Raw genomic sequence first — 17,374 nt, 5'->3', positions numbered from 1 at the left:
GAAGGGTAAGCTGGGACAAAGTGAGAGAGTGGTAGTGTATATATGGACATATACACTACCAAATGTAAAATAGATAGCTAGGGGGAAGCAGTTGCATAGCACAGGGAGATCAGCTCGGTGCTTTGCGACCAGCTAGAAGGGTGGGATAGGGAGGGTGGGAGGGAGGGAGACACAAGAGGGAAGAGATATGGGGATAAATGTATATGTGTAACTGATTCACTTTGTTATAAAGCAAAAAGTAACACACCATTATAAAGCAATTATACTCCAATAAAAATGTTAAAAAAAAAAAAAAGCAGGGGCTTCCCTGGTGGCACAGCCGCGTACCACAAAAAAAAAAAAAAAAAAAAAAAAAAAAAAAAAAAAGCAGATTTCTAATCAGAAACAATGTAAGTGAGAAGACAGTGGAACAACATCTCTAAAGTACTGAAAGATAAAATCTGTCAACCTTGACTATACCCAGCAAAAATATCCTTTGAAAATGAAGGCAAACAGGCATATCAGACCTACAAAAGCTGAAAGCATTCATCACCAGCAGACCATAACTACAAGAAATGTTTAAAGTCCTTCAAGCAGAAAGAGAAAGATCTCAGATGGAAATATGGATCTACACTAAGGACTGAAGAACAGCAGAAATGGTAACTACATGGGTAAATAGTAAGATTTTGCTCCTTATTAGTAATCTTTTAAAAATATAATTGACTGTCAAAAATAATAGCTATGCAAAATGGATATCTCAGAAATAACTAAATTTCCTTGTCAATTGATTATGAACTTTCATCAAATCTTTAACCGTGGTCATTTTTAAGTCTTTTGTCATTTACAGACAGTTCTGGGTGTACTCTGATGCTTTTGCAAAAATGTTCCTATAAAAGGGTTTCATCTTCAAGGAATTCATGGAAAAGACTCTGAGAAGTGCAGGTTTCTGGTAACTGACTGTACTGCTGAACTGAATTAATAAGCATTTTCAGAACTCTAATGGAAAACTGATGAATTCATAAAAGTGCTAACAAAAGATCAAGATGAAAACAAAATTAATTACATGGGACTGAGTGAACTGATGAGGATGACTATAATTTTTTGACTTTCTGTTTGAATTAAAAAAAAAAAAATCCTGCAAGGACTCAGAGGCAAAAAATATACAAACCAATTTTCACTGCAAAGTAAAGGAGCTGTTACAGTGGAGGATTACTGGACTGAATGTCAATATTATGACATAGTATGAGTGTGTTTCGTGTTTGGTAACTGCAATCATTGTTGCTTTTGTGGTGGTCATCCATTTACAATGCTTGGTGTCAGTTTATTTATCTCTTGTAAAAATAAAATACAGCGTGTGTGTGAAAAAAAAATAGCTATGTAGTTATTACCTTATAAATATGTAAAAGGAAAATGTGTGATAACAATACCACAAAGACCAGGAAGGGAGAAGTAGAAGCATGCCATTGTCAAGGTTCTTATACTATACATAACGAGGTATAATATAACATGAAGGTAGACTGTGATAAGTTAAAGATATACACAATATCCTAAAGCAACCACTAAAATAACAAAGAATTATAAATGAAAGAGTAATAATGAAGATTAAATGGAATCATTAAAAAGAATTAATCCAAGTCAGACAAAGAAGAATGAATAAATAAACTGTGGTTTATCTTCACAGTGGAATACTACTCAGCAATGAACAGGAGCAAACTGGTGACACATGCAAATATATGGATAAATCTTAAAATAATTATGCTGAGTGAAGGACCAGAGAAAAATGTGTACATAGTTATGATTCTGTTTATATAAAATTCTAGAAAATGTAAATTAATCAACAGTGACAGAAACCAGATCATCGGTTACTTGGGTATGGGAGAGTGAGGCAGGTAGGAGTGGGAGGGATAGGCTGCAAAAGGGTATTAGGAGATTTTGGGGATCGTTGGGTATGTTTACTCTCTTGATTGTGGTGATGGTTTCACAGGTAGATGCATATGTCAAAACTTATCAAATTATGTACTTTAAATATGTGCACTTTATTGTATGTCAATTAAACCTTTGTAAAGCTGTTTTAAAAAACCTAAAAAAAATTAATTAATTAATAGCATTAATAATAACAGCCAATAACATTTATGTGCAATTTTAAAATTGCATGCTATTCTGAGTCATACACACACACACACACATACTCCATTCATCTAATCCTCAGAGTAACCCTAAAAGGAAGGTAGGTACTGTTATTATCTCCACTTTAAAGATGAGGTAACTAAGGTACAGAAAGGTCAAGTAGCACGTCTGAGATCAGCCAGTAAAACAGCACAGCCCAGATTTGAATCCTAGCATTCGGGTTGCAGAACCCATGCTCTAAAACAAAACTATTCTGTCTTTATAAATTCTATTTTACCTGACATAATTAGAGAATAAAAGCTTCTAACCTGGGCCTTGGAACTATGAGTAGGAAGAAGTATCCTACAGACAAACCAAAGAAAAGGGTTGTATTTTATGTTTTTACTACTCTTGAAAGCAACATATAAATTATAGAGTAAATTGCAATGAATTCACTTGAAGTTTAGGACAGTAATCCAATGATCCTGTAACATTTTATGCATACTTCTATTATGATATATATTTATCACATTGTAGCTGTGAGATATTTAGATGTCTGTGATATGCTGTATTGATAACCACATGATATTCCATTTTATCAATCTTTGGGAAGATACTGTACTCTAAAATTGAAGGAATAATTTGTAGTGAGCAATAATGCCCAAAAATCCTTCTTGGGGAGAAGTGTGACTGTACTTTGTTAACTGTGTTCCTTAAGCCTTGCCTGAGCATGCAGATGTCCAGAAAATTAGCTCCACCTTGTGGATCATGGTAGTACTACAAATTCAGGCCTTTGAGAACAGTGAACTGTCAGAGAAGTAACTAGCACTGGTGAGGAAGCACTTTCACATACTGCTGCTGGATGTACAAACTGGTACAACCATTTCTGGAAAAAAATTTTCAAAAATAATCAAAATTGTATACATAAGTAACTTTCTATTCAAAATTTCACTTCTAGAAATTTATCCTATAGAAATAAACAAATTAACAAACATGTATATATCAAGGTTATTTACTGCAGCATTGTTCTTGGTAGTGAAAAATTAGAAACAACCTAATGTCAATGGGGATACAGCTAATACTATTTAACAAGAATATCAACATGACTACAGCTAATAGTTTTTGTAAGTACTTAAGTATGTGCCAGGGACCATTCTTAGCCTGGCTTTAAAGCCCTGACATTGGCTACTATGCTACACTTCTTAGAATGAAGTATATACATCCTCATACGGAAGGATGTTCATTATATACAGTTAAATGAAAAGACTCAAGCTCAGAAGAACTGTATCACTCAATTAAATATATATACATTAAATATATATATACATATATATGCTGTGTATAGAAAAAAGTCTAAAAGGCTATACATATCAAACTGTAAACAATGATTACCTCTGAAGAATGGGATGCGTATGAGGAGAAAGGAGATGATTTTTACTTTATACACTTTTGTATTGCTTGAATTTTCCATATTAAGTACACACCAGATTTGTACATAAAAAGTACACAATTAAAAAAAATAAGTTAATTGGAGTCTTTAAAATAACTTTAACTACTTTAAGGAAAATTTTTAAAAAGTAGGAAGGGGTAACCTCCTAGATGCTGACTGATAATTTGCACAGTTAATGACAATACATGAGAATGGTCACTTGAGGCAACACACACAGACACAGACACACACACACACACACACACACACACACACACACACACCCATAAAATGAAGTACATTCAAGGTGATTAAAACTCTTCAGAAATTCTGGGTAAGTTTATAACTGGTAATTTTTTGACAAAGATGATAGGTTGAACATGCACATCTAACCCTAACCTGCCCCACCCCCCAAACTCCACTAAAATTATAGTAAAAAGAATTTTTAAAGGTCAAACTCCCAGCAATGAGGAAAATAGGAGCGGAAACATTAGTAATAAAATTTTGGAAGCTGGAAGCAGATGGACAAATGATAACTAATTTAGCAGACCTGAGAAAGTCTAAACCTAAGCTGCACTGGGTAAAGCTGAGAATTAACCAAATTTCAAAAGGCTCAGGAGTTCTGCATAGACAATCACTTATTTTGTGTTCCTACACCATGAAAGGTTTTGTCATGTCTTAAAATAGTAACACTGCTCTTTTTAGAATTTAACGGAATATAGTGAAGAGTACAGTAGAGGCCTGAGTTAAGTGGACCAATAAACACCATTTACTTTGAGGGACCTTCAATATAAAATATACAAAAATTAATTTGTGGTGAGAATACATTTTCTTAGTCAACAATTACCTTATCAAAAACTAATTACTCAACTATATGTTAGGAGTAAATCTTTAGGTAAAAGAATAATAAAAATAATATCCTATGTTGAATGAGAATATAGGCTACTATTATCTTGTTGCCTTCACCTAGAGCTACAAGGCCTTTTCCATTACTTTCCCTTTCTCATACAGAAGGAGCATTTTAAAAAGCAACAATTAAGTAAATATTTAATGGTTGGCACTTCAGCTGAGAAAGGAGAAATCAGGATGGATTCCAGGAGAAATCAGGCTTTTCTGAAAAGTAGCATGGCATCTGCCAATAGTGCTCTGCTTTAATAATGATGCAGAATGTAGCCGAATTCTGACCATATAACAACTTTCAATAGAGCTATTTCTCACTGCTTCTAGTTAACAAAAATAGTAACAATTCCTTTCCTGCTAAAATATAGGATAGTACACATATTTAAACCTAAATATTTTTAGAACCAATAAAACAAAATTACCTGATCCAGCAATAAAGTAAAACTACTACATGTAGGGGTGAAGTCTAACAAATACTTAACATAATAGGATTAAATCCCCCAGCAGTTTAAAAAAGTAATGACATTTTATTATAATGAAAATTCTCTATTATGAGATTATTTCACCTTTAAAAATTACTTACAAAGACTAAATAAAGATTTGAGAGCAAAGAAGCCCATCTAGAATTAGTCAAAAGTGTAAGTGTATTACGAGGATTTTTTCTGCATTATCCAGATTGTCACAGAAACTGATAACTCAGCATCTAGGAATAATGAAGATTTTTGTAGAATAGCCAAATAACTGTTAATTGATTTTATTTAGTTAACTTTGAGACAATGTAACTTTTAGCAAATTATAACTTTAAGGACTTAAAAAGTGCAAAAATATGATGAACTTGAAGAAGCTGTTAGATTACAGGACCACCATTAATATCTAGCAGAGAACATAACTGTACCTAAACCAGTATCAAAGGATGCCTTTAAATTTAGAGTGAATTACGGAAACCTTTTAAAAGTTTATTTGAAAACTGAAGGGTTGGAGAAAGTACTAACAAAGTCAGACATGTACAAACACATATATGGTTTAAATGTTATGTTAACCAGAACCCCTACAAGGCAAAAGGTGGCCTAGCTGGATTACACACAGGTGCCATAAATGGAAGAAACCAGGTAACATCTAAGAAATTAATAAAATGGGCCAGAAGGAGCAAAACTGGGGGCAGAGATAAGTATGGACCAGAAAGTCAAAATAACTTGATAATCCTCCACATCTTAAGGAGAATATTATCCACAATCTTGAGTCAAGGGACTGCTGAGAATGCAGATGTAGATAAGAATCCACCTCTTTACTGGAAATCATAAATCGAAGGTAGGAATCCTCTAAAAAGTAATAAAACTGTTGCTAACTAATCAAGCTCTCTCTGTAGATAAGAGTGCATTTGTATATCTTAAGAACCAGAGGGCCCAAAGAAGTGACTGGAGCCCAACTCTCACCTTTAATTCATTCTACAAATCTTTCCCTTCTAAAATACAGGACTGGGAATTCCCTGGCTGTCCAGCTGTTAGGACTCCATGCTCTCACTGCTGAGGGACTGGGTTCAGTCCCTGGATGGGGAACTAAAATCCCACAAGCTGCACAGTGCAGCCAAAATAAATAATAATTATTAAAAAATATATAAATAAAATACAGGACTGTTTAATTCACTCCACAAAGACTTATTGAATGTTTACTTTCCCAGGCATTGTGTTGATGAAAGAGGTTACCAAAGTGAACAAGACACAGTCCCTGTCCTGGAGGATGTATAGCCTAAGGGAAAAGACAAACACCTAAGTAGAAAGTGGTAAAGTAATGTGGTCAATACATTTATGCCGTGCGTTCTGATAACGGAGGGGATCACTCACTTAGCCCAGCCCAGAAATAGGTCAGGGAGAGAAATTAGGGTTACTATGTTGGATATGAAAGGATACCTGAGCTAGATCTTAAAAAATGAGAAGTTAGTAAAGTAACAGGGAAAAGAACACTCAAGAAAAGGGAACAAATAATAGGAGCAAAGGATTGAGCATGAAACAATCCTTTGATGTATGATAAAGAGGGTGAGGTGTGAGGTACCACTGGTAGATTATTACTATTATTCTTAGAATGTAAGGATAGAGATGCTGAGGGGTAGGAGAGGAGGCTGACAAAGTACAGGCCAGATTATGGAGGGACTAGAATGCCATACAAAGATTCTTACATTTTATCTTGCAGGTCATGGGGAACCACTGTGAAGTGGAGAACGATACAGAATCACATTTCACATAAGTCACTCTGGCAACACTGTGGTGGATGAATCTGAGAGGGAGCAAGATTGGAGGTCGGGGGACCAGTTAGTAGACTACTGAAATAGTTCAGGAAAGAAATAATGAGGTCCTGAACTCACAAGTGACCTTCTAATAAAAACCCCTGTGCTGTTGAACCAATAATCCAGGATGATCAAAGTGTAGTAAAAGAACAAAAAATAAATGCATTGATATATATGTGAACATACAATACATATTTATATATCACATATATTTTTATATGTACATATATATATATATGCCTTTTTGCTACTATTACATTACATTATAGATTGTGCCTTTCTACATTAATTTCCCTGGTGGCCCAGTGGTTAGGGCTCCTCACTTCCACTGCAGGAGGAACTGATTCGATCCCTGGTAGGGGAACTGAGAGCCCACAAGCTGTGGTGCGGCAGAAAAAAAAAAAAAAAAAGGACAAAGAGTTTACGAAAACAAAAAGGAAAAGGGAAGTTACAATTCAAAGCATTCTATTTATCATAGAACTAGCAATTAATAATAAATTGTTACCCCCAAATGAGTTATTTTACTGGAAAAATAAATAGAATTCTGCTAGAAATTTAAATTTAGAAGGAGGAATATTATTTAAAATGTATCCCATAAAGCATCTGAAATCAAGAACATTATCAGATTTCACAGAATAATTTATTAACAAAGAAAATCTATATACTAGATCTACATAAATGAAAAGCAATAAAATAATTTAATAAAGAAAACAACATGACCTTAGTAACAATTTATTGTGAACCTACCTTGCCATGTATACCATTTACTATTTGTAAATCTTAGTGAGGTAGGACCACTATATTCATTTTGCAGATGAGAGAATGAAAGCTCAGATAAGTTTACTTACCTAATAACCAGGATTTAAAGTTTGTCTGATTTTAGATGTCTTGTTTACATGTAGCCACATGTAAATAAGACTGTAAGCATTTCACAAGAATATTTTTATTTCACAAATACAGCACTTCATATCAGAAAGCCAAGATTAGGCTTGGGCAATAGAACTAACACTTTGGGGTCAAAGAGAACTTGGTTTATATCTAGACTTTACCCCTTACTAGCTGTGAGAATTTGAGTTAACTTCTCTGAGTTTCAACAAGCATAAAAGAGGTTAGAAGCCTTCAAAGTGTTCCTGCAAAGATCACAAAGTAACCAGTCCAGGTAAGTAATCAATTAATAGTAGCTAATGCTATTATTCATAAATCAATAAAATGTATAAATAAAACTAATACACTGCATTAAAATTGAAATAAAAAATTAATTTAGGAAAAGAACACCCTTTTTCCCTGCTATGAATGTTTCTTTAGCCATAATAGGCATATTATTTACAATAGAATACCTAACTCATAAGAATATATAGTCAACTCTTGATAATCCAATAGCATATCAACTGGTTTGCAGTTAATCTGTGATTAAAGTGCCATAGTAACCCAGCTTTTCCTCCCTTGTTAGAGACAAGTTGGTTAGGAACCTGGGATGCCCAAACTCTTCCCTCAGCCACACATACACTGTAGCTCCCAAATCCCGACCACAGCATTTCCACCCCAAGTGCTCTGGTCCCTGCCTTGGCTCTTCAAATCCCACTGCTGGGGAAAGCTCAGAGAGGATTGGAATAATCAGTACTTGCCACCACATTAGTGGGTCCCCTAGTGAGTAATTCTTCCTGCATTTTTTGTGATATTTGTGACTTGATCCTCACTCCCCTGTAACTCTACCACTTACCCCAGTTAATAGCTGACAATATTGAAGAAGTATAACTTAGAAATCTGTGAGCAACTTTAAACCATTTTACTTGATTAAAAAAAAAATTTCTTGGCAAAACAAAATAAATTCTTGCCATTATATAACCATTTTAAGTTATATAAGTTTTTAGTTGGCTTAAATAATTCAATACTAACTATAATATTTAGTTACTATTAAAATTCAATACTAACTAAAATATTTAAAATATTACTTAAATGATTCAATACTAACTATAATATTTAGTTACTACTACTATTTTAATAGTTTAGTATTTTAATAGTTAAACTTAGTGATATCACAAAGAATTAAATAATAAACCCCAGGTAAACAGTCCCTGAGGCCCAAGTTAATACTGTATAAATACTGCTATGTATCTATATTATACATCATAAAAATATTTTTAAAATTACCTTGGTGTTCTTCTAAATCCATGTCAAGTTGTCTAATTTCTTCATTAAGCTGATTTATTTTTTCTTTTATATCTGTTAACCTGTTGAAAATATTATTTAATGAATTTATGGCAGACAATTTAGATATTCAGTAAAAACATTTAGTGACGATGTTACGAAATCTTAAATCTTTTTGAATCTGAAGAAACAATATCAATAAATAATATGCTTTATTCTGAGGACAATACTATAAATTTTGAGAGAAAAATCTTTTTTCACGATTCATATTTAGAGTACAAGTGTGTTCTGAGAATGTTGGCTTGCCTGACATCAACAGTAGAACCTTCCCCAGCCTTCTTTTGAGCTTTACTTGTGATATTAAGAAAATAAAAAAACTTCAGCAACCTTCTTTTTGTAGGTTTATATAAACTAAACTAAGTTAGCAAGTTTGTCTTAAAAGTTAGAAAATAAGAGAAAATTTACCATTGAGAGAAGATTATATGGGTTAAAATTTTAACAAAAGCAGTTGTACTTATTACAAAGCTATAGTAATCAAGACAATATGATACTGGAATAAAGATAGACATATCCTTTTAAGGATAGACAATGGAATAGAATTGTGAGTCTAGGAATAAGACCCTGTATCTATATACAACTAATTTTTGACAAAGGTGCCAAAACAATTAAAAGAGAAAGAAAACATTAAATAATATTTGTTGAAAGAATATTTCAATGAATGGTGCTGGGATAACTGGATATGCACAAGCAAAAGAATAAAACTGGACTCTGACCTCATACCATACACAAAAGTTAACTAAAAGTGGGTCATAGATCTAAACATAAGAACTAAACTATAAAACACTTAAATAAAAAAACATAAGCATAAATCTTCATGAAATTGAACTAAGCATTGGTTTCTTACATATGACACCAAAAGCACAAACGACAAAAGAAAAAAATAAATAAACCAGATATAATCAAAATTTAAAACTACTGGGACTTCCCTGGTGGCGCAGTGGTTAAGAATCCACCTGCCAATGCAGAGGATACAAGTTCGACCCCTGGTCTGGGAAGATCCCACATGCCGCAGAACAAATAAGCCTGTGCACCACAACTACTAAGCCTGCGCTCTAGAGCCCGTGAGCCACAACTACTGAAGCCTGCACACCTAGAGCCCGTGCTCCACAACAAGAGAAGCCACTGCAATGAGGAGCCCAGGCACTGCAACAAAGAGTAGCCCCTGCTTGCTGCAACTAGAGAAAGCCTGTGCGCAGCAATGAAGACTCAATGCAGCCAAAAATAAATAAATAAAATAAATAAATTTATTTAAAAAAATTAAGTCTTAAAAAAAATTTAAAACTTTTGTGCTTCAAAGGACACCATAAAGAAAGTGAAAAGAAAACCCAAATAATGGAAGAAAAATTTTGCAAATCATTTATCTGATAAGAGACTTTAGAATATATGAAGAGCTCTTACAATTCAATAATGAAACAATAAATAACCCAATTTAAAAATGGGCAAAAGCACAGGGAGATCAGCTTGATGCTTTGCAATGACCTAGAGGGGTGGGATAAGGAGGGCGGGAGGGGGGGTTCAAGAGGGAGGGTATGTGGGGATATATGTATGCATATGGCTGATTCACGTTTTTGTACAAAAGAAACTAACACATTATTGTGAAGCAATTATACTCCAATAATGATCTATAAAAAATAAATAAATAAATAAATAAAACAAAAAAAATGGGCAAAGAATGTGAATAGACATTTCTCCAAAGAATATATATATATGACCAATAAGTACAGGAAAAAAAAATTCAACATCATTCATTAATCATCAGGAAAATGCAAATCAATGATACCACTTCACACCTACTATGATGGCTACACAGTAATCAAAAATGACAGATAATAACAAGCGTTGATGAGGTCATGGAGAAACTGGAACACTTATACACTGCTGGTGAAAATGTAAAATGGTGCAGCTGCATTGGAAAATAGTCTGGCACCTCCTCGAAAAGTTAAATATAGAGTTACCGTATGAACCAGCACTCCTAGGTAAATTCCACTCCTAGGTAAATACCCAAGAGAAGCGAAAATATATGTCCACACAAAAACATGTACACGATTGTTCATACCAGCATGATCCATCACAGCCAAAATATAGAAACAATCCAAATGTCCATCAATTAATGAATGGATAAATAAATATGGTACAGCCACACAAATGGGATATTATTTGTCAATAAAAAGAAATGAAATACTGATACATGCTACAACACAGATGAACCCTGAAAACATTATGCTAAGTATAAGAATCCAGCCACATAGGACCATATATTGTATGCTTTCATTTATATGACATGTCCAGAACAGGCCAATCTACAGAGACATAAGGTACAGTGGTTGCTTAGGGCTGGGAATGGGGGATGCGAGCTGTGATGGTTAAGGGATATGGGTTTCTATAGGGGTGACTGAACTGTTCTGAAATTGACTGAGGTGGTAGTTGCACAACTCTGTGAATATAGTAAAAACCTCTGAATTGTACACTTTAAATATGTGAATTGTACGGTATGTATTATATCACAATAAAGCTGTTTTTAAAAAGCAATTATACTATGTAATGGCTCTTAACTAAACATTCAAAGAATTATTTAAAGCTATAAATAAAACTGAAAGCTGCATCAATATTGTCAATGTGAATCACAGAAAAAATGACTGTAACAATATGCACCTCTTACACATTTAGAATGCAATTTAAAAGATGAAAAATGAATGTAAAATGTCCTAGTGTAAAACTACTTACTGTCGCTCCATGCTGGCTATTTCCTGATTATCTTCTTTAACCTATAAAGGCATAAAGAGAAAACAGAATTTAAAGAATTACTCATTGTTAGGCTATCTTAAAGAGATTTTCCTTCTAGGGTGTGTACCAAAATATCAAATCTAGTCGCTTTAAACTTATTTCTTTTTTTTTTTTTTTTTAACATCTTTATTGGAGTATAACTGTTTTACAATAGTGTGTTAGTTTCTCCTTTACAACAAAGTGAATCAGTTATACATATACATATGTTCCCATATCTCTTCCCTCTTGTGTCTCCCTCCCTCCCACCCTCCCTATCCCACCCCTCTCATGGTCACAAAGCACAGAGGTGATCTCCCTGTGCTATGCGGCAGCTTCCCACTAGCTATCTAATTTACACTTGGTAGTGCATATATGTCCCTGCCACTCTCTCACTTCGTCACAGCTTACCCTTCCCCCTCCCCATGTCCTCATAAACTTATTTCTTGAAATTCAACCTTTGAAGTTAAAAGGAACATCATTAGGGAACTATTCACAGATTTTTCTTTCCTGCTCAAAGGATGAGTGATGATTGATAAATATCCATATCTATCCACATGGCACCAAGAAGTTAACACATCTTCAGGCCTGGATCAATTTACATAAATATCTAGGATTTTTGAGCCTGTCTCCCCACCCCTGCTCCCCACCCCCAACCCACGCACACGGTAGGGCTGCCAGATTTAGCAATCCCCATTACATTTGAATTTCAGAAAAACAATGAATAACTTTTGTGGTATGTATTTGGAATACACTTATTATCCTTACGTATATATTTATTCTAAAAGATTATTCACTGCTTATCTGAAATTCAAATTTAACTAGTCATTCTGTATTCTATCGAGAAATTCTATCCCAAGATCACTTTTCGTCCCCTGCCTTCAATGATCTCTTTCCAAGGAACTTCAGAGATTCTAGATTTTGATACCTTTCTAGAATGATTCTAACAGTTAAATAGCTCCTGAGTTGATCCCTAAATTTCCTGCAAATTCACTGGATTCAATCTAAGACCACAAAGGAGTCCCATTTGTAGGTTCCTGACTAGAGGTGCTCCCAAATATATAGGCTCCTAAGGGCTGTATATTTAGGGTGTCTCAGGATAAACAATAGGCTAAATTAAAGCCAGCCTTGGGATAGTTAGAAAGCTACTGAACACATGTGACATAACATGGTGACATACTGTGATTTCACAGAACATTTTAATTCCATTCACTTCATGGTGGCACTGATAGAAATAACCAAAGTCGTCAGCCTTGGGGCACTTCATTTTCTAAATATGAGGCCCAAAACAAATAATGGAATACATCTTCAATAAGATTAATTATTTACTGACCAATATGAAGAGTTTCAAGTTTTTCTTATAAGGATCCAAAACATGAAAAAATGACCAAAATATGCATGAAGACCATATAAAATTAGGATTTAAGTAAAAAAAAAAAAAAAAAACAGTTTATTTGAAAAATGACTTTTACCTAGATCTTCTTGGTCAAGCAGTTCATATTAATTTAGATGGAGTTCACTTTTCACTTTTTTTTAAGCAAATAAGCTTATTAGCTTTCTGTTCAATTCATATGCCTTAAATAAAACAGACTGATACATTTACCAAATCCTGACATATTAAAATAAGTATGTTTGTTTTTCCTACCTGCTTAAGTAATCTCTCTCTCTCTTCCATTGGGGATCCCATGCTTTTGTCTTCTGCAATCATTTGATCCCGATGGGACTCCAACTCATAAAGTTTTTCATGCAACAATACAGCCTCCTGTTTTACCTGGGAGTGTGCTATTTCCTGAAGAGAATTAAAATAATTTTAGTATTTTATCAAAAACTATTCAAATAGTTTTCAGTTTATAAGACTAAGGACAAATTTAAACTACCATCATCTTTAAATAGAGATTATCAAGAACCTAGAGTACTCAATAATGCTACAAAGCACATTCTAAACATGGAAGAATAAAAATAAATTCCTATATACTTTCATAAGCATTTTCAGTCTAAGATTCACAAGAAGGTGGTAGCTTTATTTTATTTTATTTTCTAAATATAAGACCTAAACAAAGATAAAGACATCTCTACCAATGGGAAGATAATAAAGAAAATGTAACGATGTATGTATAACTTTAACCACAAAACCCAATCCAAAGTCTAAGGAACTGATCTCTAGAAGGAAGATGTTTTCCCCTGAATAGATCATATATATGCTTTCCTACAATGTTATGGGCTGAATTATACCCCCTCAAAATGTATGCTGAAGTCCTAATCTCCAGCACCTGTGAACATGACCTAATTTGAAATGGAGTCTGTGCAGATTTAATCAAGTTAAGATTATCTTGAGGTCATTAAAGTGGACCTTAATTCAGTATTAACTGCTCTTTATTAAAAGAGAAGAGATAAAAACAGAGACACCCGAGGAGAATGCCATTTGATGATATAGGTAAAGAATGGAGTGATGTAGCTACAAGTCAAGGAACAAATGCCAAGGATTGATAACCAGCACCAGAAGCTAGGAAGAGGCAAGGAAGGATTCTACCTAGTGTCCCAGAAGAAGCAAGTCTCTGCTGATGCTTTGATTTTAGACTTTTAGCCTCCAGAACTACAAGAAAATTTCTGTTGTTTTATGTCACCCAGTTTGTGATACTTTATTACAGCAGCACTAGGAAACTAATAGACATGAGTAGTAAAATTACCATGTATTCACCACTGTTCTACTGTTCACAAAGAGAAAATAAGGGATGTGATAATTTTAAAAGATAACCAAAAGAGCTAGGGATGTTGGTGGTAGTGGTGATTATGATGATGAAAATGACATTTGAAGCTGTTATTTATTGAGCACGTATTCTGTGCCAGGCACTAATACTTCATATTTTTTATATACTATCTCTAACACTCAAAGCAACTCTGTAAGATAGTACTATCATCTCTGTTTCACTGATGAGAAAACTGATGATCTGATATCTAAATAATTTTTCTAAGTTAACAAAAATAAAAGTTAATCGTGAAAAAAAAAAAGTTAATGATATCTGAAACCAGGCCCACAGAATGAGCAAGATTTTTTTTTTTTTTTTTTGCTTTACGAGGGCCTCTCACTGTCGTGGCCCCTCCCGTTGCGGAGCACAGGCTCCGGACGCGCAGGCTCCGCGGCCATGGCATGTGGGATCTTCCCGGACCCGGGCACGAACCCGCGTCCCCTGCATCGGCAGGCGGGCTCTCAACCACTGCGCCACCAGGGAAGCCCTGAGCAAGATTTTTAAGAGGGGAGACCTCCTCCTTTTGGAAAGCAAAAGAGAAGGGATCTTAAAAAAAGGAAAAAGTGAACAAGAGGAAATGTTTGAAAGTCCATAGGCAAAGGGTTATATACACAGCTTAAGTAATGTATTAGCTTCAGGTGAAAAGGTATGATAATAAAATACCGACAGAAAAAATGCAGACATTTTGATGTATCCCTTTTCATAGTACCTTCCCCTTCCCTTTTGCTTAACCACCTATAGACATGTTCATTATTGCATCTTGATAAAACCACTCCTGAAGACTCAAGCTCATGTTGATCTTCACCTGATTTTTTTCACACTCCTGAAACTGAATCAGCAATACTTAGCACAGTAGGGAGCACACAGCAGATATGCAATAAACACTACTTGATTGATATTTGACATAATGTTATCTTGAAGAACAAATCTCCGCCCACCCCCCCAAAAAGACCCACAAAGGAATCCAGCTAAAGTTAAACAGAATTAGGATCTACATTTTCTTCATTTGAGAATACTGTAAATTTTTTTAAATTCATGTAATTTTAGGCATACATGTACAAATGCCAAAGTAGAGTGGCATCAATAGAAACACTAACTCCAAGGTTACACCCTACACCTCTTCCTGTGGAAACTAAATCTGCCAATGAAATAAGACCTAACTCTCTCCTACACACCCTAAAAAAAGATAGTGAGGAATTCTGAAAGCTGGCTGTACTAACACTATATAAATGCAGTCCTTATTCTTTGAAGCATATTTTTATTACCATAGAGATCAAAGAAAATAAAAATTCTGTGTACACACATGTAAACAACTGGATATAGAAAATCGTCTTAATATTTTTAAGCAAACTAGTTTTTTCAATAGCAAACTTCCAAAAGAATGATTACAAAATACTCATGGTTTATTTCTTTTGCAAGCTAGGTGAAAGCAATCATGTCAATTTACAATTGTTACTAACCTATTATCGTTATAGCTACCTGCATGCATAGGAAATCAAGAAAGGCAGGCAAGATTTGATGTACAGACAGTGGGAAGGTAGTGTGCAGAAAAAGAATACATTGGCCAACAAATATATAAAGAGATACTCAACTTTTTGTATAAATAAATGAAAATTAAAACAAGATACTAATTTTAAACTATTAAACTAGTAAAAATGGAAAAGGTGGATGGATAATGCAGCTGTTAATAAGTACAGGGGGAAATAGGCACTCTCATACATTGAGATTAGGAGTAGAAAATGGAACTTTTTTGGAAGGCAATTTGGCAATGTTACAACGTTTTAGAAGTTTGTACCTTCTGACCCAATGCAAGAAATTTATCTTAAGATACACTCGTAGTAACTTTGCATAAAATGTGTTTTCACTACAGCATTGTTTTATAATCTCAAAAAACTGTCAATATAAACAACCTAGTCATCTACAAGGCTGTGCTATATATAGTCATACAATGTTATACAATGCAGTAATTTCAAATAATGAGAAAGATATCTTAAGAGCTGACATGAATAGACATTCAAGAGAGAATGTTAGGTTAAAAAAAAAAAGCTGCAGACAGCATATCCAGTGTACATCCCACTTAAGATTTTTCTCAACAGTAAAATGAAGGTAGGATTATAGGATTGCTGTGAAGATAAAATGACAATGCTGGTGACATATATAAAGAGCTCAAAAAAAGCACATAGTAATCACTCAATAAATGTGAGAGCAGTTCTGTCTGGAAAGAGGGAAAAGAAATAGGCATTTTTACTTTCATCTTATTCAATTTTTTAATAAAAAACATGTTTGTGAATTTAAAAACGCTTTAAATAAACAAATAATAAAACACACGCAAGCTTCTACATCTTTAAAGTAATGAATTGACTTCTCTCTCTTCATTCCTTTTTAGTCTCTTGTTCGTATGTTTTTTTTTAACATCTTTATTCGAGTATAATTGCTTTACAATGTTGTGTTAGTTTCTGCTACAGAGCAAAGTGAATCAGCTATATGTATACATATATATCCCCATATCCCCTCCCTCTTGAGTCTCCCTCCCACTCTCCCCATTCCACCCATCTAGGTGGTTGCAAAACACTGAGCTGATTTCCCTGTGCCTGCTTCCCACTAGCTATCTGTTTTACATTTGGTAGTGTATATATGCCAGCGCTACTCTCTTAATTCATCCCAGCTTACCCTTCCCCCTCGTGTCCTCAAGTCCATTCTCTAGTCTGCGTCTTTATTCCTGTCCTGCCCCTAGGTTCATCAGAACCATTTTTTTTTTTTTAGATTCCATATATATGTGTTACCATACGGTATTTGTTTTTCTCTTTCTGACTTACTTCACTCTGTATGACAGACTCTAGGTCCATCCACCTCACTACAAATAAATCAATTTCGTTTCTTTTTATGGCTGAGTAATATTCCAGTGTATATATGTGCCACATCTTCTTTATCCATTCGTCTGTCAATGGACACTTAGGTTGCTTC

General features: G+C 34.3%; 1 protein-coding gene across 6 annotated transcripts in view; it reads right to left on the bottom strand.

The window, feature by feature from the left end:
* IFT74 (intraflagellar transport 74) overlaps nt 1-17,374 on the bottom strand; it is an 87,403-nt gene that overhangs the window by 31,870 nt on the left and 38,159 nt on the right. For all 6 annotated transcript variants that reach the window (XM_007108986.4, XM_007108987.4, XM_055087228.1 and 3 more), the window contains 3 exons: nt 13,309-13,452; nt 11,628-11,668; nt 8,847-8,926 (listed from right to left, as the gene is read on the bottom strand). In XM_007108986.4, the coding sequence (XP_007109048.1) occupies nt 8,847-8,926; nt 11,628-11,668; nt 13,309-13,452 (265 nt within the window). The remainder of the gene's footprint in view (nt 1-8,846; nt 8,927-11,627; nt 11,669-13,308; nt 13,453-17,374) is intronic.

Source organism: Physeter macrocephalus, chromosome 9, assembly GCF_002837175.3.
Source record: "Physeter macrocephalus isolate SW-GA chromosome 9, ASM283717v5, whole genome shotgun sequence".
Lineage (NCBI taxonomy): Eukaryota > Metazoa > Chordata > Mammalia > Artiodactyla > Physeteridae > Physeter > Physeter macrocephalus.
Note: the sequence above shows the minus strand (reverse complement) of the source record. Positions and strands in the feature narration are given on the sequence as shown.